The sequence below is a fragment of the Lepus europaeus genome, chromosome 2, assembly GCF_033115175.1.
Source record: "Lepus europaeus isolate LE1 chromosome 2, mLepTim1.pri, whole genome shotgun sequence".
Taxonomy (NCBI): Eukaryota; Metazoa; Chordata; class Mammalia; order Lagomorpha; family Leporidae; genus Lepus; species Lepus europaeus.
In genome coordinates, this window is record NC_084828.1 from 63,595,456 (window position 1) to 63,621,951 (window position 26,496).

Here is a 26,496-nt window from a genome sequence, read left to right on the forward strand (position 1 = left end):
AGCATTTGATAAGATTCGACACAACTTCATGATAAAAACCCTTCACAAATGAAGTATGGAAGGAACAATCTGGAGCCAGTCTGTGGCACAGTAAAGCGGGTGCCTGTGGTGCCAGCATCTCAAATGGGCACTGGTTTGAGTCCCAGCTGCTCCATTTCTGGATTAGCTCCCTGCTAATGCACCTGGGAAAGCAGTGGAAGATGGCCCAAGTGTTTGGGACTCTGCACCCACGTGGGAGACTTGGAGGAAGCTTCTGGCTCCTGGCTTCGGACTGTACCAATTCTGGCCATTACAACCATTTGGGGAATAAACCAGTGGATGGCAGATTCTCTCTCACTCTCGCTCTCGCTCTCTCTTGCTCACTCTCTCTTGCTCTAACTCAGTCTTTCAAATAAATAAATAAATAAATAATTTAAAATAAGAGGAACATACCTCAAAATTATATAGATTATATATCACAAACCAACAGCCAATATCATACTGAATGGGGAAAAACTGAAAGCATTTCCTCTCATATCTGTAAAAAGAAAAGGATGCCTGCTTTTGCCACTCTTATTCAATATAGTACTACAAGTTTTAGCAAGAGCAATTAGGAAGGAGGAAGAAATAAAGCACATCAAAACTGGAAAAGATAAATTCAAATTTTCCATGTTTGCAAATGATATAACAGAGAAACCTAAACACTCCACCAAAAAGCTGTTAGAATTGATAAACCAATTCAGTAAAGTTTCAGGTTAAAAAATAAACATAAAAACCAGGAACATTTTTGTATGCTAATGTTGAATTCATAGTAAGTGAAATCAAGAAAGATATCCCATTCACAATAGCCACGAAAAAAATCAAATGTTTAGGAATAAATTTAACCAAAGATGTGAAAGATCTCTACAATGAAAATTATCAAACACTGATGAAAGAAATCATCAAGGACACACAAAGAAATGGAAATATATTTCTTGCTCAGGGACTGGTGATTTTTTTATTGATAATGTCTGTTAGCTTTCTCTTCTGTGTTTAGGTAACTTCAAGAAGTACATAGAAAATTCATAACAGAAAAACACTATGCATGGATTTCAAAATTTTTCCACACCCAAATTCACTTATCTTTTAATTGCACTTTCCACAAATGTTTTGAAGTATCATCATATCTATATTCTAACTAGTGCGCTTTATTCTTTTGTGAATTTTCACAGTGATATTCTAGATGTAAGACTCCCTTAAGCATTTATTATAAGACTGGTCTGGTAGTGATGATTTATCTTAGTCTTCGGGTGCTTTGGGACACTTTTGAAGGATAAATTTGTCAGGTAAAGCATTCTTGGTTGATATCTTTTTCTTTCAAGACATCAAATATATCACCCTGTTCTTATCTAGCCTGTAAAGTTTCTGCTGAGAAATCAGCTGTTAGTCTTACAAATGACTTGACACTTCTCTAGTGATTTTTTTAAAATAAATATCTGTCTTGAACTTTTGAAAGTTTGATTATATATACTTTGGAGAAAAGTCTTTTGTTAAAATCTAATTGGGGTCTTTTGGGCTTTGTGCATCTGATTGTTTAGTCTTCATAATACTTGGAAAATTTTTCACCTATCATTTTGTTGAATATGTTTTCTGTTTCTATGACTTCTCTTTTTTTTTTTTTTAAAAAAAAAGATATTTATTTATTTGAAAGAGAGAATTACAGAGAAAGTAGAGACAGGGAGAGATGTCTTCCATCCACTGGTTCACTCCCCAAATGGCTGCAACAGCTGGAGCTGAGCCAATCCAAAGCCAGGAGCTTCTTCTGAATCTCCCACATGGGTGCAGGGGCCCATCTTCTGCTGCTTTCCTAGGCACAATAGCAGGGAGCTGAAATGGAAGTGGAGCAGCCGAGACTTGAACCAGTGCCCACATGGGATGCCAGCCCTACGGGCTGGGGCTTTAACCTGCTGTACCACAGCACTGGCCCCACTATGACTTTCCTTATTCTGAAATATCTGTAATGGGAATGTTTGTTCACTTAATGATATCACATTAGGCTCAGATTTTTTTTTTTCAAACTTTTTCCCATTGAATTTATTTATTTCTTTCTGGCCAGATGAGTTTTTTTTTTTATTTATTTAATATATTTCTGAGGCCCTGCACTGTATTTATTGCGTTTACTGAGGTTTTTTTCCTTCAAATTTCTATCAGGTTTTTATTATCTCTATCTCATTGAATTTCTTTTTTATTTTAACTTTAATGAATATAATTTCCAAAGTACAGCTTATGGATTACAATGGCTTCCCCCCTCCCTTAACTTCCCTCCCACCCCCCGGTCTCTCCTCCCTTCCATTCACATCAAGATTCATTTTCAATTCTCTTTATATACAGAAGATCAGTTTAGTATATATTAAGTAAAGATTTCATCAGTTTGCACCCACACAGAAACACAAAGTGAAAAATATTGTTTGAGCACTAGTTATAGCATTAAATCACATGGCCGGCACCGTGGGTCAACAGGCTAATCCTCCGCCTTGCGGCGCCGGCACACCAGGTTCTAGTCCCGGTTGGGGCGCCGGATTCTATCCCGGTTGCCCCTCTTCCAGGCCAGCTCTCTGCTATGGCCCGGGAAGGCAGTGGAGGAGGGCCCAAGTCCTTGGGCCCTGCACCTGCATGGGGGACCAGGAGAAGCACCTGGCTCCAAGCTTCAGATCAGCGCGATGTGCCAGCCGCAGCGGCCATTGGAGGGTGAACCAACGGCAAAAAGGAAGACCTTTCTCTCTGTCTCCCTCCCTATCCACTCTGCCTGTCAAAAAAAAAAATCACAATGTACAGCACATTAAGGACAGAGATCCTACATGAGGAGTAAGTGCACAATGACTCCTGTTGTTGACTTAACAAATCGACACTCTTGTTTATGGCATCAGTAATCACCCTAGGCTCTTGTCATGAGTTGCCAAGGCTATGGAAGCCTTTTGAGTTAGCCAGTTCTGATCATATTCCGACAGGGTCATAGTCAAAGTGGAAGTTCTCTCCTCCCTTCAGAGAAAGGTACCTCCTTCTTTGATGACCTGTTCTTTCCACTGGGATCTCACTAGCAGAGATCTTTCATTAAGGTCATTTTTTTTTTTTTTGCCAGAGTGTCTTGGCTTTCCATGCCTGAAATACTCTCATGGGCTTTTCAGCCAGATCCAAATGCCTTAAGGGCTGATTCTGAGGCCAGAGTGCTGTTTAGGACATCTGCTATTCTATGAGTCTGCTGTGTATCCCACTTCCCATGTTGGATCGTTCTCTCCCTTTTTTATTATATCGGCTAGTATTAGCAGACACTAGTCTTGTTTATGTGATCCCTTTGACTCTTAGTCCTATCATTATGATCAATTGTGAACAGAAATTGATCACTTGGACTAGTGAGATGGCATTGGCACATGCCACCTTGATGGGATTGAATTGGAATCCCCTGGTATGTTTCTAACTCTATCATTTGGGGCAAGTTCAGTTGAGCATGTCCCAAATTATACATCTCTTCCTTCTCTTATTCCCACTCTTAAATTTAACAGGGATCACTTTTCAGTTAAATTTCAACACCTAAGAAAAATTGTGTATTAATTACAGAGTTCAACCAATAGTATTAAGTAGAACAAACAGAAAAAAATACTAAAAGGGATAAAGTATTAAGTTGTTCATCAACAGTCAGGGCAAGGGCTGATCAAGTCACTGTTTCTCATAGTGTCCATTTCACTTCAACAGGTTTTCTTTTTGGTGCTCGGTTAGTTTTCACTGATTAGGGAGAACATATGATATTTGTCCCTCTGGGACTGGCTTGTTTCACTCAGCATAGTGTTTTCCAGATTCCTCCATTTTGTTGCAAATGACCGGTTTTCATTGTTTTTGACTGCTGTATAGTATTCTATAGAGTACATATCCCATAATTTCTTTATCCATTCTGCTGTTGATGGGCATTTAGGTTGATTCCAGGTCTTAGCTATTGTGAATTGAGCTGCAATAAACATTAAGATGCAAACCGCTTTTTTGTTTGCCAAATTAATTTCCTTTGGGTAAATCCCAAAGAGTGGGATGGCTGGGTTGAATGGTAGGGTTATGTTCAGGTTTCTGAGGAATCTCCAGACTGACTTCCATAGTGGCTTTACCAGTTTGCATTCTCACCAACAGTGGGTTAGTGTCCCTTTTTCCCACATCCTTGCCAGCATCTCTTGTTGGTAGATTTCTGTATGGGAGCCATTTTAACTGGGGTGAGTTGAAACCTCATTGTGGTTTTGATTTGCATTTCCCTGATTGCTAGTGATCTTGAACATTTTTTCATGTGTCTGTTGGCCATTTGGATTTCCTCTTTTGAAAATGTCTATTGAGGTCTTACTCAAATCATGAATTATTTTTCTTATTTCATTGAGTTGTCTGCCTTTATTTTATCTCATTGAGATTTCTTAAAATCATTATTTGGAGTCCTTTTTTAGGCAGGCCATCAATTATCTTTTCTTTGGTGTCTGTTGGTAAACAGTTACTTTGTTTCATTGGAGGCATCAGGTTGTCTTGCTTTTTTATTGCTGTTGTGTATTATGTTAGTGTTTGTATGTCGGGTTGACCAGTTGTCTCTACCAATTACTAAGAAGGGTAACCTTCTTAGTCTTTCTCTTGGTTATAAACCCTAGGGTGGTGATTGGGCTGGCTATGCTTTTCTATTTCCAGGTAGGCACAGCAGTGGGGTATCCATGTGCCTTCTTCAGCTATAATCATGTTGACAATGTCTTTCTGTGGTCTAGGCTACACAAGTTTTTGGAATTTTCCATCAGTTAGGATGCAGCTCTGTTGGGTAAAATGGGCTCATGGTGACTGTGGGAAGATTTGTGAAGCTGTAGATGTAGTGTACCTGTCAGTTTCCACAATTGTATGGGGATGGGTACACTCTGTTGATCACAGGCAGCTGAGGTGTGCCTGATGTGCTAGCAAAGGTAGGGCTTGCGTTAAGATTGGTGGGCCATGCAGGGATCAGGCCGTTCTGACAGATGATGGTGGGCATGCACAGGGCCCCCAGTTGCCAGGGTGGGGTACTCATCGATGTCTAAAGTCTATGTGAAGATTGGGTTGCACTGTGGTCCTAAGTTGGGTGCCTGTTTATGTGGAAGGGATGCATGGGTGCCTTTGTTGGGTCTAGGTAGGATAAGCCACTTAGAAATGGTTGGCAGCTACTTCTGGATAATGTAGGGGTACACCTGTCTGCTTTGTGGGGCCACAGGTGTGTAAGAACATCCTCTGAGCAGCTTCCTAAGGACTAAAGTTGGTTAAGTAGCACCACCTGGTTGCTTTCCAGTTCTGCAGGACCTCAAGATGTTGCTGTGCAGCAGGAACTTGGGTGGGGAGGGCACAACATGTACTGAGCTCTGATGTAGGGCATCAATATGGACTTCCTGAAAGCCCCTCAAACTGGGCTTAGGGTGCAGCTTTATGCTATGAAATTACTTTGCTGTTTTGAGGCCTTATTTTTGAAGATATCTTGAAACTAAGGATTAACTTTTTTTCCTTTGAAAGAATAGAAAAATAAGAGTCCTGGAGTGTCAAATAACAAGCCAATCACTTTTCTTGCTATATAAGAGAAAGCATCTAAAAGATAATAATTCAGTTGAGAGTATATTCCTTTTAATATTAACACTAAAGAAAAACAGGAATTCTATGGTGATGTGATTTTGCTGTTAGAATGCACCATAAAAAAACATAAAGCACATTAAACTTGCTACAAACTTCCAATGATTCATAACTATTGTTTGTTTTAGCTTCAAAATTTAGCTTTACAAGTGTTCTTGGCCAGCGCCGCTGCTCAATAGGCTAATCCTCTGCCTGCGGCGCCGGCACACCGGGTTCTAGTCCTGGCCGGGGTGCCAGATTCTGTCCCAGTTGCTCCTCTTCCTATCCAGCTCTCTGCTGTGGCCTGGGAGGGCAGTGGAGGATGGCCCAAGTCCTTGGGCCCTGCACCCGCATAGGAGGCCAGGGGGAAGCACCTGGCTCCTGGCTTCGGATCACTGCGGTGCGCCAGCTGCAGCGGCCATTGGAGGGTGAACCAACGGAAAAGGAAGACCTTTCTCTCTGTCTGTCTCTCTCACTGTCCACTCAGCCTGTAAAAAAAACCAAAAAAACAAAAAAACAAAAAAAAAAAACAAAAACAAACAAGCAAAAAAAAAGTGTTCTTGTTATTCTTATGAAGCACATGCATGTCTTTCGCTTTAATACAATTTTCAACATCTCGTGATGTGAGGAAAGATTAATAACAGGAAGCCTAGAGCTAGGGATCTAGACCAGGCAAGAACAGGGTTTCAGTAATGCTACCACACAGACAGATTCTTCCCATTTTTCTCCTCCCTCATCCTTGCCATGATTTTTAATCACCATGCTTGTTTCCTCACATCAGTTGTATGACTGCTAACATTCCAGGCATCTAATTGATGCTCCTACAGTAGAGAGAAAGGATTTTCCATCAAGTTCTCCTCTTGGGTCTAAGTCTTTTATAGCCACATGATTTTCCACAGATATCCTGGCAACAAACAAAACTGTATTTTTTTTTTTTTTTTTGACAGGCAGAGTGGACAATGAGAGAGAGAGACAGAGAGAAAGGTCTTCCTTTGCCGTTGGTTCACCCTTCAATGGCCGCCGCGCTGGCGCGCTGCGGCTGGCGCACCTCACTGATCCGATGGCAGGAACCAGGTGCTTCTCCTGGTCTCCCATGGGGTGCAGGGCCCAAGCACTTGGGCCATCCTCCACTGCACTCCCTGGCCACAGCAGAGAGCTGGCCTGGAAGAGGGGCAACTGGGACAGGATCGGTGCCCCGACCGGGACTAGAACCCGGTATGCCGGCGCTACAAGGCGGAGGATTAGCCTAGTGAGCCGCGGCGCCGGCAAAACTGTATTTTTGTTTTCTTTTTTCTTCAATTTGATTTCAATAGGTCATACTTTCCTCCTTCCCTGGAACTCAGAGTTAGAGGTAGGAAAAACTGGACATTTGGACAGTGCCATTTGAGTCCAAGACTGAAGAGTCATGTAAACATGGTCAGTGGAATTATTTCCAAGAAAGTTCTGACCAATCCACTAAATGATGGTCATCACCCCAGCCCTCCTTTCCCAAATCTACAGAAGCCAGTCAGGGTTGTCTTAGCTACCTGTTCTGGGCACTTTCTCATTCCTCCTTTCAGCTAGAGGTGGCTACAACCTGCACAGGGCTGGGCAGAAAATGAGTGGCATTAGCAGGAATGCAGGGAGATCATCCTAGTATCTCTCTGTGTCCTTTCACGTTTTGTCAATTTCATATTATCAAATTTGCTTTTAAAATGGTTTCCTGTCACATTTATTTAATTGATATTTCAGGGATGGCTCTTTTTCTTCAACCAGTATAACCCCACTGGTATGATCTTTCTAAAACATAAATTTGAATTCATCATTAGCTTTCTATTTGCTTAGTGGGGCATACAGAATGGTCGTGATTTATCCCTTATATACCTTTCTGTCCTTTTTTCTTCCACATGGCCTGCTTGGTGTTGTGTATGATCCATGCTCTCTCTGGCCGCTACATCTCTGTTATGTTGTCTGTCTAGAATATCTACCCCCCTCTGCTTCCCTCTGCTCTTCCTTTCAGGAATATATTTATATTTGCTTTGCAAATATTTACTAAAAATCTTGCCTCCATCAGTCTCAACTGTTCTTCATGTGTCCTTCCACAATACTTAGTGGGAGTCCTCATTGCTTCCTGTGTCTCAATATTATGATTTATCTGTTTATATAATCCACCTATATTCTGGTGCCAGTCTGAGCTTTTGAAATTGGGGACTGACTCATCCCTGTCCAATTTGTGACTCATAGGTGGTGTTCACATTGTATATTTTTAATGGCAGAAAATATGTTAAGTTTGCTGGATGACAATTTCAGGTATAATATGAAGACTGCTTAGTCCTATTTTCTAGGAAGTCAGAGTAAATCTATTTAATTTTTTCTTGCTTCCCAGGATTTTAAATATTTTCTGACTCAAACTTTAGAATGCATTATGGATAGAAGACAGGGCTGATGTAATAAAACCTTTCAGACAGAAATTATTGAGCAGAGTTGACTTTGAGCTGTTGTAGAAAACTCACTGCGACAAAGCAAACATGATAACCACTGTGCTTCAGAAAGGATTCACCACGCTGTGTACGCAAAAGCAGTCTTTCTCCTCTTGTGTAACAGCTTCCAGGGTTAGCTATATCTTTGAGATCTAAACACCGAAAGCCCCTAATTCTGGTGTACATAGTCATAGTACCTGCCAGAAAACGGTTCATTATAAAGCATAACTTCATGAAAGGTCTAAGCAGTATATACATCTAGGAATAAGTCTTTTAAAGATTGGGTTTTTCCTTTCTTAACACCAAATCCTTCAGACATTCAGGTATGGGTCACCCATCCCAATACCTTAATGTACAAGGTAGAGTCCTAACTTCAGGATTAGAGAATATGACACAGTGCATGACTGGGAAGGATTAATCAAATACTGGCAAGGAGGAATACTGGATATGTCACTCACCATATAATAAAAATATATATTAGTGTAACAGCTGTGACAAGTATAGGATAGAATTATGATATCTGAATTAGCTGATAAGCCTAAAACAAACATTAGGAAGGAGAGTAATTCATTGTAGCCCAGATTCACTAGCCCCAATTTTTGCTGGTCTTCCTGTATGTTAGGGAATCTTTGTCTCTTATTATCCGTGGTGAGAGTTTACTGTGTCATTTGAGAGCTTTCATTACTTTAGTTTAAGTCCTGTATCTGACATGATTAGATCTAGAAGCTGATATAGTGAAAAAAAAGTGTTCAATATTGCATTAATCTATTTTTAGTTACTAAAATGAAATCTTGAGGAAGACTAACTTTATTAAGAAAAGAAGTTTATTTATCTCATGGTTGCAGATGTTCAAGGGCATTCGTGGTTGCTTCACATCATGGTGTGAACATGAGTGAAAGATGATGTCTTGAAACAGACTGCCAGAGAGTATGGGGTCCCACAGTCTCCTCCAAGGACACACCTCCAACTGACATAAAGACCTTCACTAAGTCCGCTTCTTAAATGTCTCATCACCTCATCAGTGCTGCCCTGAGGAACCAAGCTTCCAACACATAAACATTGTGGAACAAGTCACATGTAAACCATAGCAGGTATCCAAATTATATATTTTTAATTAAACCATAGACACAGAAACAGATGAGATCTTCCAACAGTGGTGAGGCTGGCCCAGGCTTCAGCTGGAGCCAGGAAATTTTTTTTAAGATTGATTTATTTATTTGAAAGGCAGGGATACAGAGAGGAGGAGGAGGAAGAGGAGGAAGAAGAGCAGAAGGAGAGAGAGAGAGAGAGAATTTTCTATCTGACAATTCACTCCCCAGGTGGCTGTGATGGCCAGGGCTGGGCCAGGCCGAAGCCAGGAGCTAGGAGAATTTTCTGGGTGTCCCACGTGGGTGAGGGTTCCCTTGGACCTTCTTCCTCTGCTTTCCCAGGTGCATTAGCAGGGAGCTGGATCAGAAGTGGAAAGGCTGGGACTTGAACTGGTGTCCATATGGGATGCCAACACTGAAGGCAGAGGCTTAACCCTCTATGCCACAGCGCTGGAGGAGACAGGAACTTAACCTGGGTCTCCCACATGGGTGACAGGACCACAACTACTTGAATCATAAAAACTGTCCCCCTGGGTGTTTATTCCTGATTGTCAGCTTCTTAATGATAGAGCCAAGAACTCAAACCCAGGCACTCTGGCATTGGATGCAGGTGTCCTCAATGGCATCTTAACTACTAAACCAAAGCCTGTGTGAACTTTTTAAAAAACATAAATTTAAAACACAAATATCTACTTATTAGTTTTTCTTTTGTTTTTGGGGGAGGAAGTGGAAGCCAAGGCCATGTTCTGAATATAGGGTCCACTGTTGGATATTCTGTATTATGGTTCTTGCACAAACTAAATCAATAATACATTTTCTGTTCTTCAAGTTTTTGTTTCTGAAAATGATCAAAGAATTTTGCATTCAAATTGTTACAAAAGAGTAGAATTTCTTTTAGACCTTTATAATTTGCTTTCAGTTTTTCATAATTGTCTCTTGGACACCTAATCCAATAGCAATTTTTTTCTCCTCATTTATGTGACCTGCTTTTATGTAGCTTGTATTTATCTTATTTATCTCAATTGTTGTTAGAAACAATTTTGTTCTTGTCCTCCCATTTGATCAATTAACATAACATTTTTTTAAAAAAACATTTTTTAAATGTTTTTAAATTTTTAAAGTAACATTTTAAAAAATCATTTAGTGATGATAATACAGTGAACTGGTAGGTGTAGAATGGAAACAAGAAACTGGCTGTCCAGAGGCACTGTGTGTGTCATAGGCATCTGTTGATGTTTTGCAAAGGGAGATGTGACAATCTTCATAAAACTTGGCCTTATATCTGCAGATATTCCTCGCTCAGTTCATTCATGGAGTCTTGTTTATTCACTACCTTTATGTACTTAACAAATGCCCGCTGTCTGTCTTGTTATCCTCACAATTTGTTTGTTCTTGGCTTTGCAGCATTCTTTGCTAAAGCAAAACAAAATAATACAGTTAAATTCCTATAAAGAATGTTACTGAGGAGGTTTATATAATCTACCCTCTCCACAAGAAGAAATGTTCTGTGATTGGAGTACAGACTGGAACTTCGCTTTGTATCCATGGTAGTGCCCTGGGTCCTTCTGTGCAATGTGATTTCCTATAAAAAACACTATGTGTAGACTCTGCTTCTAGAGGACCAACATCACTGAATGTGGGGATCCATGGGCAAGTACTGAGGGAGTGTTTTCATTACCTGTAAGAAGCCCATAAGGCAGTATGGGAAGCAGGATGAGGCAGAGAATGAAGCTAAGCCTGGATTGGCTTCCAGTGAAGGTTCAGCCTGAACCCAGGGAGGTAAAGAGCATAGAAATTTTCTTGCATTTTGTTTTTAAGGTATTATTTATTTATTTGAGAGGTAAAGTTACAGACAGTGAGAGGTGGTGTGGGGGGGTCTTGAGGTCTTCTATCTGCTGGTTTACTCCTCAGATGGTTGCAGTGGCCAGAGCTGGGCCAATCCAAAGCAAGGAGCTAGGAGCTTCTTCCAGGTCTCCCACATGGGGTCAGGGGCCCAAGCACTTAGGCCATCTTTTCACTGCTTTCCCAGGCCATCAGCAGAGAGCTGGATTGGAAGAGGAGGAGCTAGGACATGAGCCGGTGCCCATATGGGATGCTGGCGCTACAGGCAGAGGATTAACCTATTGCACCAAAGAACAGGCCTGTTTCTTGCCTTGAAGCCACCACTGGGGCAGGGAGTAACAAAGGAGTACAAGTCCCAGAAGCACAACATCCGTCATCCGAGAGCAATCTTCTAAAAAATGTTGCAGTTATGACAACAGGCAGCAGCTGCTGAGTAATATATGCATGGAAACAGAACAGGTCACAGTATTTGGGTAGGTGCTTAGCTGCTAATTAGCAAAATATTAGACATTAGATAAATGGAATTTTCTTAAGGATTTATTTAGTTATTTGAAAGGCAGAGTGACAGAGGGACAGAGATCTTCCATCTGCCTGTTCAATTCCCAAATACCCACAACAGCAAGAGCTGGGCCAGGCTAAAGCCAGGAGCCTGGAACTCCTTCCAGGTCTCTCACATGGAAAGCAGGGACTCAAACACATGGACCATCTTCTGTTGCCTTACAAGGTTCATAAGCAGGGAGCCAGACTGGAATTTGAGCAGCCAGGATTGAAACTGGCATTCCAATCTGGGATGCCAGAGTATCAAGCAGTGGCATAATCTGTTGTGCCACAACACAGGCATCAGTGAGTGGCATCTTAAAGATCAATATCTGTCTATTATCTAGCTATCTGTCCATCCATCCATCTTTGTTTCAAAGGCAGAACAACACAGATGGAGGGAGAGGTAGAGTTATCTTCCATCCACTGATTCACTCCCCAGATCACCACAAAAACTAAGTCTGGGTCAGACTGAAGCCAGGATCCATCCTGGTCTCCCACATGGGTGGGAGGGACCCTGCACTTGTACCATCATCCATTGCTTTCTGAGGCACATGAGCAGGAAGTTGGATGAGAAGCAGAGCAGACAGGACTGAAACTGGTACTCTGATTTGGGATGGCTGTATCACAAATGGCACCTTGACCTGGTCTGCCACAGTGCTGGCCCCAAGCGGCATTTTAATAACAGCTACTTTTATTGGCCCCAATTCATTGCCTCCTTATGTGGTTTCGGCCTTGCCTGTCTCCTGACCCTCAACTGGTTAGAAATAAGAGCCCATGTCTTTATGCCATTGCCACATTTCCAACTGTTAGCAGCTGATCCTGTCTACCTGAGGAGGCCAACTTCAACTTGTCCTTCTTTGCATCCTCCATGGTAGAAGCTGCAGCAGCTACAGAGTCCGGGTGTAACAGAAGGAGATTCTTGGACGGCAGCTTTCCCAGCTCTGTATTTCCAAACTCACATACTTTGAGTCATGCAATTAAAATGCCATATAGTGAGGCTTTGCATCTGGCTTCCCTAGTGGCTGTCCCAAGGGGCCAGGTGCTTGACCAGAAGGATCATGAGGATTAACACCGGGTGAGGAATTCATTGACAAATATGGGAAGCTTACAGATAAATCTCCTTGGGTCTCTTCCTTTGAGGGTTTATTATGAAATGATGTGGTTCTATTGAGCATGTCTGGATATTGTGACTGAGGAAGTGACTTTGTTTTCTGTTTGAATGCTGTGGCCAGCAAATCTAGTATCTGTTTTCCATTCTTCATTGTTTCATTCTCCTTTTCCTTCACTCTTTCTGCCCTGCAATTATACTTCTGACCTCCCCCAAAATGCACTTGCCTATTATCTTAGCCTGACTTTTTTTAAAAGATTTATTTATTTATTTGAAAGTCAGAGTTACACAGAGAGAGGAGAGGCAGAGAGAGAGAGAGAGAGAGAGAGAGAGAGAGAGAGAAGGAGAAAGGGAATGAAAGTGGGAGGGAGGGAGGCAAACGGAGGGAGGGAGAGGGAGGTCTTCCACCCACTGGTTCATTCCCGAGATGGCTGAAATGGCAGGAGCTGTGCCAATCTGAAGCCAGGAGCCAGGAGCTTCCTCCGGGTCTTCCCACATGGGTGTAAGGTCTCAAGGACTTGGGCTATCTTCCACTGCTTTCCCAGGCCATAGCAGAGAGCTGGATTGGAAGTAGAGCAGCCAGGACTTGAACTGGTGCCCACATGGGATGCCAGCACCGCAGGCGGCAGCCTTACCCACTATGCCACAGCACTGGCCCCAGCTTTTTTTTTTTTTTTTTTAAGAGCCTACAGCAAAACAGTAACCCTAGAGATTCAAAGTTTAAATCCAATACATCTATTCCCTAAGTGAGAGAATTTCACTGTAAAACATCTGGGGAGATATTTTGAGTAGAGACAGGGTGATCCTAAAATTGTTCTTTTTCTGTCTAAACAAAGTCAATTCTATTAAAATCTAAGTGGATGCTATGGAGAAATCCCCAGGATGCTACACAGTGTTTTCCTTTTTTTCTGACTTCTTTCACAAATTGGCTCAGTGCCCTGCACTGAATTTAAAAACAATGCAGAGGAGAATGTAGCACCCTGGGAAGCTGCTTTTCCTCAAAGGATTTCAGAGCATTCATGAACTGGCCTGATGATGCCAGTTATGTGAAACCTTATTCTTTTTCAAGAAAGGGAATTGGCTTGTTCAGGCTTTAGTCAGATGAAAAGCAGCAGTTATGAGATCAGGACTAGCCTTGAGTGTTCCTAATGTACAGGCTAAAAGTCTGACCCAACCAAAGAGAGGTGTCCTAATTGTCACAAGTAGTTCTGATGGCTGCTGCCAATTTGGTCAGTAGTTATTAAGATGTGTATGGGGTAGCTGTTCTGTTCTTTTGTATAAATTGCCTCAGTTCTCTCCTGTCTGATTAGTGTTAGCATCTGGATTTTTTTTTTTTTCCAAGTTCCATTATAGGGGCTGCCTCTCTTGCCTTTCTCCCTCACGTCTGGATTCTAGCTAAAATGTACCAGAATAAGACACTTCTAACATTTGAACCTTTTTGTAAGAGAACTGATTACACGTTGGGTAGCTTTACTTTCTTCTAAGGTGGAAGCTTTCTTCTGCATTTGGGGAAGAAAACAGATGTCTAAAAATAAAACGGGCATAAAAATAGGGCCAAATGCTGATCAACTGCCTCATTGAGCTGAATGCTGAAATCATTTCAAAGTGCTAAATCAAGGCTTTGTGCACAAGAGGTTGAGCGTATTTTTATAGTACTTTGTGTTGGATGAAAAATGTGTTACTGTAATTTGTCATTTTATTAAAAAATGTAAATAGTTTCAAGGACCCATTTTTCAGCTCATGCTTATGCTGACCCTTGAACTGGAGTGCTTGTATTATGAGTCTTTGGGAATGTATGTTGTGGTCTGCTGTGGCAGAGGTGGCAAGGATGGGTAGAGCCGGGAGCCAGAGTACACAAGGCTTGGGAGGCCAGAGTGAACACTTCAGATCTCACTCTGAGTGTGGTGTGAAGCCACCAGAGGACTTAATTAGAAGTTCACGGAATGATTTTCATTTGCAAAATGACTCTTGATCATGGTGTTGACAGTAAAGATACAAGAGTAGAAAAATAATAACAAATCAGGCATCGATTTTTAGATATCCAGATAAGAGTAGTTTAGACCAAGATAGTAATATTGAGAAGTGGACACATAATGGAGTTTATCTAATCTAGTAACAGCAAAGACTAGTTAAAGGATTAGGTATGGGAATGAGGGAAAGGAAGAATCAAGATTTATCACTAACTTTCTGGCCTAAACAACTGGAAAAATGTGGTGCTAATTATTAAGAGAAAGTGTGGAGAAGGAACTGTTTCTTTGTTTGTTTGGGGTTAGGCACAAAGCAATGGAAAAGCCAGTGAGGTTAAAAAAGGGGTGGGAGCTTATCTTAACTTTGTGATGCTTATAGCGCCATCTAAGTACACAAATCAAATGAATTCAAAATCAAGTTGAATGTACGACCTTGACTTAGTAGAAAAGTTTGAGAATCCTTGGGATACAGATGAAATTCAGAGCCATAGAATACAAGTACTCACCTGGAGAAGAGTTTGGGAAAAGTAGAAGACCAAGGAACATACCATATTTCTACCTAAATAGGGGAAGCAGAGAAGCAGCAAAGGAGGAGCCCAAGTGAGAAAGGAAAATCTAGGAGGAGTGGTATTTCAGAACCCAAGAGAAGAATCTTGCAAGAGGACTGTGGCAGTCAATTATGTTACATGCTGTTGGGAGGTAAAGTAAAATGATGTTGAATGCATCCCTTTTCTTAGCAATATGGAAGCTCTTACTGACACTGAGAAGGACTTGTCCTGCAGGCAGGAGCTAGAGAGTTGAAGGGATGCTTTTCAGAGTCAAATGTGGGTGCCAGCCCTGTGGCATAGCAGGTATGTTGCTGGCATCCCAAACGGGTGCTGGTTTGAGTCCAGGCTGCTCCACTTCCATTCTAGCTCCCTGCTGGTGGCCTGGGACAGGAGTGGAAGATGGCCCTAGTGCTAGGGTCCCTGAACCCACATGGGAAGCCTGGAAGAAGCTCCTGGCTCCTGGCTTCAGATAGGCCCAGCTTTGGCTTTGGCTTTTGTGGCCATTTGGGGAGTTAACCAGCAGATAAAAGATCTTGATATCTCTTTGTCTCTCTCTCTCCCCCCAACCCATGCCCCGACCCCATAGGTCTGCCTTTCAAATAAACAAATAAATCTTTAAAGGAGCTGAGTGAGGAGATGAAACATATATTCAAAAAAGAGTGAAGTGGGGACAGCTATTTTAACAATAATTTTAAGAAGTTAATGGAGCTGAGAAATAGGTACACAGCAAGTCAAGAGTCAGAGGTGGACTTTTCCCCCCAAGTTTGTAAGGTGAGGAATATTAGAGCAATTATGCTCATGGAATAGATCTAATAGTGAGAACCTGGTGATGCAGGAGAGAAATGCTGTAATTACTGCAACACATTTCTTGAATGAAGAAAAGTATGGAATGCAGAACAGGGTGAACAGTTTGGCCTTGGGTAAAAGCAGAAAGAAAAAAAAAAATGATGTAGCTGTTAATGGGTTGATTGAATTGGTAGGAGGGTGAAAGTGTATCCACAATTAATCACACCCAATTAATGAAGCAAGGTTATCAGCTGGAAGGGAGATGGAAGAGGAAATACTGTATGCTTCAAGACAAGGTACCAAATATTAGAGTCATTATGGAGAGTATGAAGGTAAACTGATACTATAAACATGTATATGTAATATCCTAAACTTCTTTTTTTTTTAACTTTTATTTAATGAATATAAATTTCCAAAGTACAGCTTATGGATTACAATGGCTTCCCCCCCCATACTTCCCTCCCACCTGCAACCCTCCCCTGTCCCGCTCCCTCTCCCCTCCCATTCATATCAAGATTCATTTTCAATTCTCTTTATATACAGAAGATCAGTTTAGTATATATTAAGTAAAGATTTCAGCAGTTTGCACCCACATAGTAACACAAAGTGAAAAGTACTGTTGGAGTACTAGTTGTAGTAATGTCCTAAACTTAAGATGAATTTGTTATACATTACTTATTTTTAAAAAATTTTTAAAGTGAACGAATTTCATGCATTTCATATATACAGATCTAGGAACATTGTGATATTTCCTTCCCTACCCTCCCTCCCGCCCACATTCTAGTCCTCCCTCCTCCTTCTTTTCTTTATTCTTTTTTTAATGTTTATAATGACATGCATTCAGTTTACCTTATAAGATTAACTCACCACTAAGTAAAGAATTTAAGAAATAGTAAGAAGAAAACACTATTCCTCAACGGTAGAGACAAGGGCTGTAAACAACAATCAATTCTCAAAATGTCCATTTCACTGATATAAGTTGAGGTTTTTGTACTCTATTATCTACCACAGATCAGGGAAAACATATGATATTGTCTTTTTGGGATTGGCTTATTTCACCAAGTACAACAGTTTAAAGTTGCATACATTTTGTTGCAAAAGACAGGCTCTCAGTTATTTTTTTTTTACCCTTGAGTAGTATTCCATAGTGTATTTAAACCATAATTTCTTTATCCAGTGATTGGTTGATGGACAGTTGGGTTGATTCCATATCTGAGCTATTGTGAATAGAGCTGCAATAAACATGAGAGTACAGGTAAACTCTTTCATATACTGATTTCACTTCATTTGGGTAAATTCCCAGTAGTGGGATAGCTAGGTCATACGGTATATCTACTTTCAGATTCCTGTGGTATCTCAATACTGTGTTCCACAATGGGTTTACTAGTTTATATTCCCACCAACAGTGGAACTTCTGAAGAGATTATGATTAAGATTTTCTCAGTGGCTTACATAGGTGAAAAGTATATAACATGCTTATGTATCTTCATAATATAAAAATGAGTTTAACAATATCTTCTTATACAGAGATAATCACTGTGATATACAGCCTTTCATTTTTATGAAAATAATACAAAGAAATATAAAGATCTTACTTTGATAACTAATAATATTTTACCACAGTTTTCGCTTTACCAGATGTTTTATTTATTGGTTGGACAGAGAGAGAAGCTATTGGACTGATAATGTTTTATTGCAAATGTTTTCTATGGTTTAATATTTGTTTTGGTCTTTTTCTAATTTTTGTACAGAATTCTATAATAAAGTATATAGCCATCTTGAAAAGACTCTTCTGCAGTTATATACTCAATTTTTTTTCTAGTAGTTAACATCAAGCTGTAAACTAGGTTTTATTTTGATAAGATGTAATGAAAGTATTTTTACTTTTTAGGATCATTATAATCACTCTAAAAATCTCACATTCTACAAAAAAATATCTAGGACATACTCTTAAAACAGTAGTGCTCCAAAATAATTTCCTCAATATCTTTTTTTAAGGGATTTTTAAAACCAAATATATGCTATTGGGGCAAGGGCTGTGGTACAGATTGTTGAGCTATAGCCTTCAGAGCCAGCATCCTGTATGGGTACCAGTTCAAGTCCTGGCTGCTCCACTTCCAATCCAGCTCCCTGCTGATGCACCTGGGAAAGCAGCAGAGAATGGCCAAGTTCTTGGGCTCCTGCACCCACATAGGAGACCTAGAAGAAGCTCTTGGCTCCTGGCTTCCACCTGGCCTACCCCAGGTCATTGAGGCCATTTCAGGAGTGAACCAGCAGATGGAAGATCTCTCTCTCTCTCTCTCTCTCTCTCTCTCTCTCTCTCTCTCCCTCTCCCTCCTTCCCTCTCTCCCTCTCTCCCTCTAACTCTGCCTTTCAAATAAATAAATAATATGTTTTAAAAAACTAAATATATGCTATTCTTGAAACAAAATATTTCTTAGAAAGTAAAACTTACTTGTGATCTCATCATCCAAGAAAACTTACCATATTTTACTCATTTGAAACTATATTTATGTGTACATATTTTTCCATCTGCTTGTATTTTCTCCCTTTGAGTTTTAGAAAAACTCTTTGTAAACCATGATATTAATGGCTGCCTTATGGTTTGCACTATTGTTAGACATTTATGAATATGTTCTTGCATTTTGATTATTTTTAATGTGTGAATATAAATAACACCTTAATTAACTCTATTGATACTTACTGTTGAAATTGTTTAGTATATTTCCCTATAAGAAGTAATACACATCCATTGTAGAAAGCTTTAAAAATGATAACCATAATCCAGAGAAACACTATTGAATACATTCTAAATCTTTATTAATTACATAGTCACTTTTCACCATCTATTATAAAACAGGCTTTGCTTCATATGCGAAACCTCTTCAGTGTTGACATCCTAGATTATGTTTAGTAATAGGTCCTGTTATTACCCTATGAACAGAAAATAGTGTGCCTTTTGCAAATGGACCATATTAACATACTAAGAATTTACTTATATTCCATCAGTTTTTTACAATGTTGTGTTTAGTAGGTGCTAAACATTTATTAATCTTCTGTAGGTAGATATCATAATTCTTCCCAATTCCTTTTTTCACTTAAAATCCACAACATAAACCCTTTTCTTCTCTTTGCTAGCATAACACGACCTCCTAAAGACATCATGGCAAAAGTACTGCTGTCTTCCTCATTCTCATAACTACTCTGAGTGGTTATAGTACAAATTTAATTATATTATTAGATAGGAATGTGACCACACTACACAAAATGGCTACAGATTGAGTATCCCTAATTGGGAATCTGAATTGCTCTAAAATCGTAAACTTTTGAGTGCTGACATCACAACACAAGTGGAGAATTCTAATCTACTTCATGTGATGACTCTTGGTCAAAATGCAGGCACATTAAAAACATTACCTTCAGGCTATATGTATATTATCTATGTAAGTAAAACAAGTGAATTTCATATTTCAGCTTGTGCCCCATCCCCAAGATATCTCATTACATATGAGCATATGTAAATATTCCAAATAAAAAAAGAATCTGAAATCCTCTGATTCCAAGCCTTTTGGATAAGAATATTCCACCTGTATTTCCTTCCCAGGCATACTATTGTGAACATTCCTAAATGATCACAGTGAATGCCAATAGGGAACAGGCTAGACATCTTTATGAAGGTTAAAAACCATGCTTTCTCCTGCCAACTCTGATTAAGACTCTTTCTCAGCAGTTATGTAATAACAAACTCAGTAGATAAGCAAGCATGTTTTACTTTTTTATATTTGACCCTTGACAGAAGGCTTTATCAGTTTTGCTAGGTCATATGACAGGCATTCTTAATTATCTAATGAAATATTAGAGGGTTGAGGCCAGCACTGTAGTTTGGTAGGCTAAGCCTCCACCTATGGCACTGACATCTCATGGGGACTTTGGTTTCTGTCCCAGCTGCTCCTCTTCCAATCCATGGCCTGAGAAAGCAGTGGAAGATGGCCCAAGTCCTGGGCCCCTGCCCCCACGTGGGAGACCCAGAAGAGGCTCCTGGCTTCTGCTTTCAGAACAGCCCAGTTCCAGCCATTGCTACCATTTGGGGAGTGAAACAGTGGATGGAAGACCTCTCTGTCTCTCTCTCTCTCTTTGTAACTCTTCCTCTCAAATAAATAAATAAATCACTTTAAAAAATAAATATTAGAGAGTTTTAGTGGAGCAGTTAAAGGAGGTCAACAATCACTCCTTTTCTTTCGTACCTTTCTGTGTCTTTATCTCAGCATAATACCATATCCCTCTATCTCTGTGCAGAGATGTGGGACATGGAAGCGTAGGAGGAGCCCCAGAGGAGAAAGCAGAGCAGAGTCACATGTGCACCCAGTTCTCTGATCTTAGGTGGCCTTGGCCATGGCCCAAAGGATTTCACTTTGTGGTGCATAAAATTAGATCCCTTCCAGTCCTAATATCTTAGAATCCAAACAGAGGGCTTGAGACCTATTTAAAATATTTAATGAACTGCTTAAAGAGTGGAATATGCTCTTTAGTAATATGAAACATGTTGGTGTATTTTCTTTGTGAAAACCCCTATATATATATATGAGGTGTTGACTTCATATCATTTTATGAATCAACTGCTGAAGTTGTTAGTAAAACAATAAGTAAATGAGGATTTGACTTGTGCATTTATAACCATAATGACATCCCTTAACTACATTTTGATTACATCATTGTATCTTAAGAATGATCCTAAAGTCGAAGTAAATGAATCACTTCACTTCATTTTCCCTTTTGGATTCTTTTTTTTTTTTAAAAAAAAGATTTATTTATTTATTTGAAAGTCAGAGTTACACAGATAGAGAAGGAGAGGCAGAGAGAGAGAGAAAGAGAGGTCTTCCACCTACTGGCCCACTCCCCAATTGGCTGCAATGGCTGGAGCTGTGCTGATCTGAAGCCAGGAGCCAGGGACTTCTTCTGGGTCTCTCATGTGGATGCAGGGGCACAAGAAGTTGGACCATCTTCCTTAGCAGAGAGCTGGATATGAAGTGGAGCAGCTGGGGCTCAAACCAGCACCCATATGGGATGCAGGCACTGTAGGTGGTGACTTTACCCACTATGCCACAGCACCAGCCCCCCTTTTGGGCTCCTTTTCCCATGGATTCTCCTATTAGAGATGAGTATCCTTGCCAGACTCTGGAACCCAGAATTTTCTCCAAAAAACCCAGATATTTTTCTGACATAATCAAGCTAAAATTATTCCATTCTTTTCCTGTTTCCTGGCTCTATATAGGATAAACTAATTGATTTCTGTAATAGTAATTGTTAAAAGTAAATGTATTCCTGGCAGATGTACTAAACAGCACTCTGGCCTCAGAATCAGCCCTTAAGGCATTTGGATCTGGCTGAAGAGCCCATGAGAGTATTTTAGGCATGGAAAGCCAAGACACTCTGGGGGAAAAAAAAAAAGAAGAAGACCTAAATGAAAGATCTCTGTGAGTGAGATCCCATTGGAAAGAACAGGTCATCAAAGAAGGAGGTACCTTTCTCTGAAGGGAGGAGAGAACTTCCATTTTGACTATGAGCTTGTCTAAATAAGATCAAAGTCGGCGAACTCTAGAGGCTTCCATAGCCTTGGCAACTTATGACAAGAGCCTAGGGTGATTACTGATGCCATAAACAAGAGTGTCAATTTGTTAAGTCAACAACAGGAGTCACTGTGCACTTACTCCTCATGTAGGATCTCTGTCCTTAATGTGTTGTACAATGTGATTTAATGCTATAATGCTATAACTAGTACTCAAACAGTACTTTATACTTTGTGTTTCTGTGTGGGTGCAAGCTGTTGAAATCTTAATATATACTAAATTGATCTTCTGTATATAAAGAGAATTGAAAATGAATCTTGATGTGAATGGAATGGGAGAGGGAGTGGGAGATGGGAGGGTTGTGGGTGGGAGGGAAGTTATGAGAGGGAAAAAGCCACTGTAATCCATAAGCTGTACTTTGGAAATTTATATTTGTTAAATAAAAGTTTAAAAAAAGAAAAAAACTAAGTGTAATCCTGAAATTCAAATGAACAGAAGCCATTTATATAATTTCCATCACTGTAACAGGTAAGGAGAAATGAGACTATTAACCAAGAGGGCAGAAAATGAGTGTTTCTATTCTTTTGGTTGTTGCTAATTCTCTCAGTTGCATCAAACATGTATTTAACTGAAATTCAAGAAACTCAAACACAATGTTTCGTGTCTTGTTTCTAATAATCAAACTATCAAACATTCTTGATGCAGCCTGCTGACCTAGGAAGCTTCTTTTAGGTAATGTTTGACAACATCTGTCAATATTTCTCTTCATAATTTCTTTGCTCTTGATTTTAGATGCATTCTTTTTTTAAACTTTTGTTTAATAAATATAAATTTCCAAAGTACAGCTTTTGGATTACAGTGGCTTTTTCCCCCTCATAACTTCCCTCCCATCTCCTGCTCCCTCTCCCATTCCATTCACATCAAGATTCATTTTCAATTCTCTTTATAAACAGAAGATCAATTTAGTATACATAAAATAAAGATTTCAACAGTTTGCACTCACACAGAAACACAAAGTGTAAAGTACTGTTTGAGTACTAGTTATACTATTGATTCACATAGTACAACGCATTAAGGATAGGGATCCTACATCGGGAGTAAGTACACAGTGACTCCTGTTGTTGACTTAACAATTGACACTTGTTTATGGCATCAGTAATCACTCTAGGCTCTTGTCATGAGTTGCCAAGGCCTTGGAAGCCTCTTGAGTTTGCCAACTCTGATTTAGATCCATTCTTTTAAAATTTCTTCAGTGATTATCTCAGTGGTATGAATAAGCAAACACTCATTGAAAGATGTGATAAAGCTATAATTCTTTGTTTATTTGAAACTAGGCCTGAAGTTGTAATTTATTGGAAGAATAGCAGTAATTGCAATGTGTACAGCTACTACAAAGGCAATGACCGTTTGGAAATGCAAAATCCCAGGTATACAAACAGGACATCCCTCTTCTATAAAGAGATTCACAATGTGAATGCTTCTCTCTCTTTCAGAATAAGTCTTCCAGATGATGAAACTTATGTCTGTTATGTGGGAACAGAAATCAGATTGCAAAGTGCTGCTGAAAGTAGGAGGTGAGTGTTCATGAAAGAGTTCATAAAACATTAATGATATCTATCTACATTTTTCTAAAATATCTTTTTCTAACTTAATATGACATGGGCTTCTTTCCAAGTTGATACATATGAATGTACCTCATTATTTTTGAGGCTTTGTATATCTCAGTATAATCATGTTATAGCTGATACCATGATTCTTGTATTATTAGATATTTGGGCATTTCCAGTGTTTAAATAACAAACAATGTTATGATGAACATCTCTATCATATATAATAATGAGAAATTATATGAAAGGAAAGTACCAAAAGCAGGATTTCTCAAGTTTTAATTACATGAGCAGCAGAGCATCTATTTGTCCCTTAGCCTTATTGGCACCAAAAATTATCAATATAAATTTTTGCCAGTATGATAGCTGGAAAAACATTGGATAGTTGATTTAAATTGCATTTTCCTCTATTATAATGAAGTTAATTTTTATATCGTATTCTTTCCTCCTGAGTTTTTCTTAAAAAATATAGCTTTTCAATTCAGATATTTTAAGCTAATATTCTGTACATATGTCCTAAAAAAAAAAGAAGCTAATGATAGCAGTTCTTCATGTGCCATTCTTTCTCCTGCATAGCTTTCCTCATGCCTGTGATAATGGATGAAAAGAGAGACACAAACATCTACTTACTACGCAGTACGTTAAGTGTTTATCCTCATCCATATATAACATGGAAAAGGGATAATACATTTCTCTCTGAAAGCAATACAGAAGAAACTGGATTTTGGGTCCTTTGTATTTTAACAGTACATTGAATGTTACAAGATCAAATTCATCTTATGAATGAGCAATGGAAAATTTATTACAGAAGCAAGCATGAACTGGACAATGGATATTGGGAGGTAGGTTCCATAGGTGTGTACAAGTGCTACTCAGAGGTTGGGAGGTGATGAGATTAATTTACAATGAAAGAAAGAAAAGAAAATAGGGGCTGGAATTGTGGCATAGCAGGTTAAGCTGCTGCCTGGGATGCTGGCATCCAATTTGGGCGCTGGTTTGAGTCCTGGCTGCTTCACTTCTGATTCAGCTCTCTGCTAATGACCTGAAAAAGCAGTAGAGGACAACCCAGGGAGACCAGAAGTAGTTTCTGGCCGCTGGCTTTGGGCTCTGGTGATTCGGCCACATGAGGAGTGAACCAGTAGATGAAAGACCTCTTTCTCTGTCTCTCTCCCATCTCTCTAACTCTGTCTTTCAAATAAATGAAAGAAAGAAAGAAAATAAAATAGAGAAAATCCATCTGTGGAATTACTAGACCAAGACTAGATTTCTCAGGGCTAATCCTTAAGCAATATATATAATATATTATATATATATAATATAATGTATTATATATAATAAAATATATAATATATTATATTCTCATGGGCTCTTCAGCCAGATCCGAATGCCTTAAGGACTGATTCTGAGGCCAGAGTGTTGTTTAGGACATCTGCCATTCTATGAGTCTGCTGTGTATCCCACTTCCCATGTTGGATCCTTCTCTCCCTTTTTGATTCTATCAGTTAGTATTGGCAGACACTTGTCTTGTTTGTGTGATCCCTTTGACTCTTAGACCAACAGTATCATCAATTGTGAATTGAAATTGATCACTTGGACTAGTGAGATGGCATTGGTACATGCCACCTTGATGGGATTGTATTGGAATCCCCTGGCACATTTCTAACTCCACCATTTGCGGCAAGTCCGATTGAGCATGTCCCAAATTGTACATTTCCTCCCTCTCTTTTTCCAATCTTAAATTTAACAGGGATCACTTTTCAGATAAGATTTAAACACCTAAGAATAATTGTGTGTTAATTACAGAGTTCAACCACTAGTACTAGAACAACAACAAATACTAAAAAGGATAGAGTATTACATTGTACAACTAGAGTCTGGACAAGATCTGATCAGGTCATTGTTTCTTATAGTGTCCATTTCACTTCATGAGAGTATTGTAGGCATGGAAAGCCAAGATACCATGGAAAAGAAAAAAAAGAAGAAGACCTAAATGAAAGATCTCTGAGAGTGAGATCCCAGTGGAAAGAACGGGGCCATCAAAGAAGGAGGTACCTTTCTCTGAAGGGAGGAGACAACTTCCACTTTGACTATGACCCTGTCGGAATAAGATCAAAGTCGGCGAACTCTAAAGGCTTCCATAGCCCTGGCAACTCATGACTAGAGCCTAGGGAGATTACTGACGCCAGGAACAGGAGTGTCAAATTGTTAAGTCAGCAACAGGAGTCACTGTGTACTTACATCCCATGTGGGATCTGTCCTTAATGTATTGTCTAATGTGCAGTGATGCTATAACTAGTACTGAAACAGTATTTTTACACTTTGTGTTTCTGTGTGGGTACAAACTGATGAGATCTTTACTAATTATATACTGAATCCATCTTATGTATATAAAGATAATTGGAAATGAAAAAAAAACCCTGGTGTTAAATTGGAAATGGCATAGAAAATTAATTAATTTTTTAAAAAAATATTATGTAGGATCTCTGTCTTTAATGTGCTGTACACTGTTATTTAATGCTATAACTAGTACTCCAACAGTATTTTTTTTCACTTCGTGTTGCTATATGGGGGCAAACTGTTGAAATCTTTACCTAATATATACTAAACTGATCTTCTGTATAAAAAAAGAATTGAAAATAAATCTTGATGTGAATAGAAGGGGAGAGGGAGCGGGAAAGGGGAGGGTTGCGGGTGGGAGGGAAGTTAATGAGGGGGGAAGCCATTGTAACCCATAAGCTGTACTTTGGAAATTTATATTCATTAAATAAAAGTTTAATAAATGAAAAAATATAATATATAATATATTATATTATATATATATTATATAAGCAATATATATAATAATATCTTAAGCAGTCAGTTCCTCACTGGTAAAACAGAATTAGTTTTTACCTTAATAAGTAGTCATATGTTGAATGAAAACATTTGTGAAATAGGAAGTAGCAAATCTACCCATGCCTATTACTGCAATTCTCTATAGTTCATTCTACCCGCATTGCTCCTAAAAAGATCATAGATTTAAGGAATACTTGATATTGATCTGGACACAACCTCCAATTGTCTCTAATCTTTCAACTAAACAACAACAACAAAATGATCTATTTGATGTTATTGCCTCTCTCCATTCTTTAACATTTTTTTAACTAACATGTAGTACTTGTACTGTTTTGTTGGGTATAGTGCAATATTTCAACACAAGTATACAGTGTAAATTGATCAAATGTTTTCCATTTCCTTATTGTTATGTTTAGAGCCCACCAACTTTTTTCTTCCAGTTCTCTACCCAGTGCTAGTATGCAATACAGTACTATGAAGTGTAGTCACACACACACACACACACACACACACACACCCTTATGTGTGGAACGCCTGAACTTGCTATTTCT

The 26,496-nt window shown here is 39.3% G+C and overlaps 1 protein-coding gene across 1 annotated transcript in view; it reads left to right on the forward strand.

The window, feature by feature from the left end:
• The window catches only part of HHLA2 (HHLA2 member of B7 family), a 105,854-nt gene that overhangs the window by 64,717 nt on the left and 14,641 nt on the right, over nucleotides 1-26,496 (forward strand). The window contains 4 exon segments of the mRNA XM_062180772.1: nucleotides 22,757-23,053; nucleotides 23,055-23,077; nucleotides 23,687-23,830; nucleotides 23,833-23,952. Coding sequence (XP_062036756.1) covers nucleotides 22,757-23,053; nucleotides 23,055-23,077; nucleotides 23,687-23,830; nucleotides 23,833-23,952 — 584 coding nt within the window.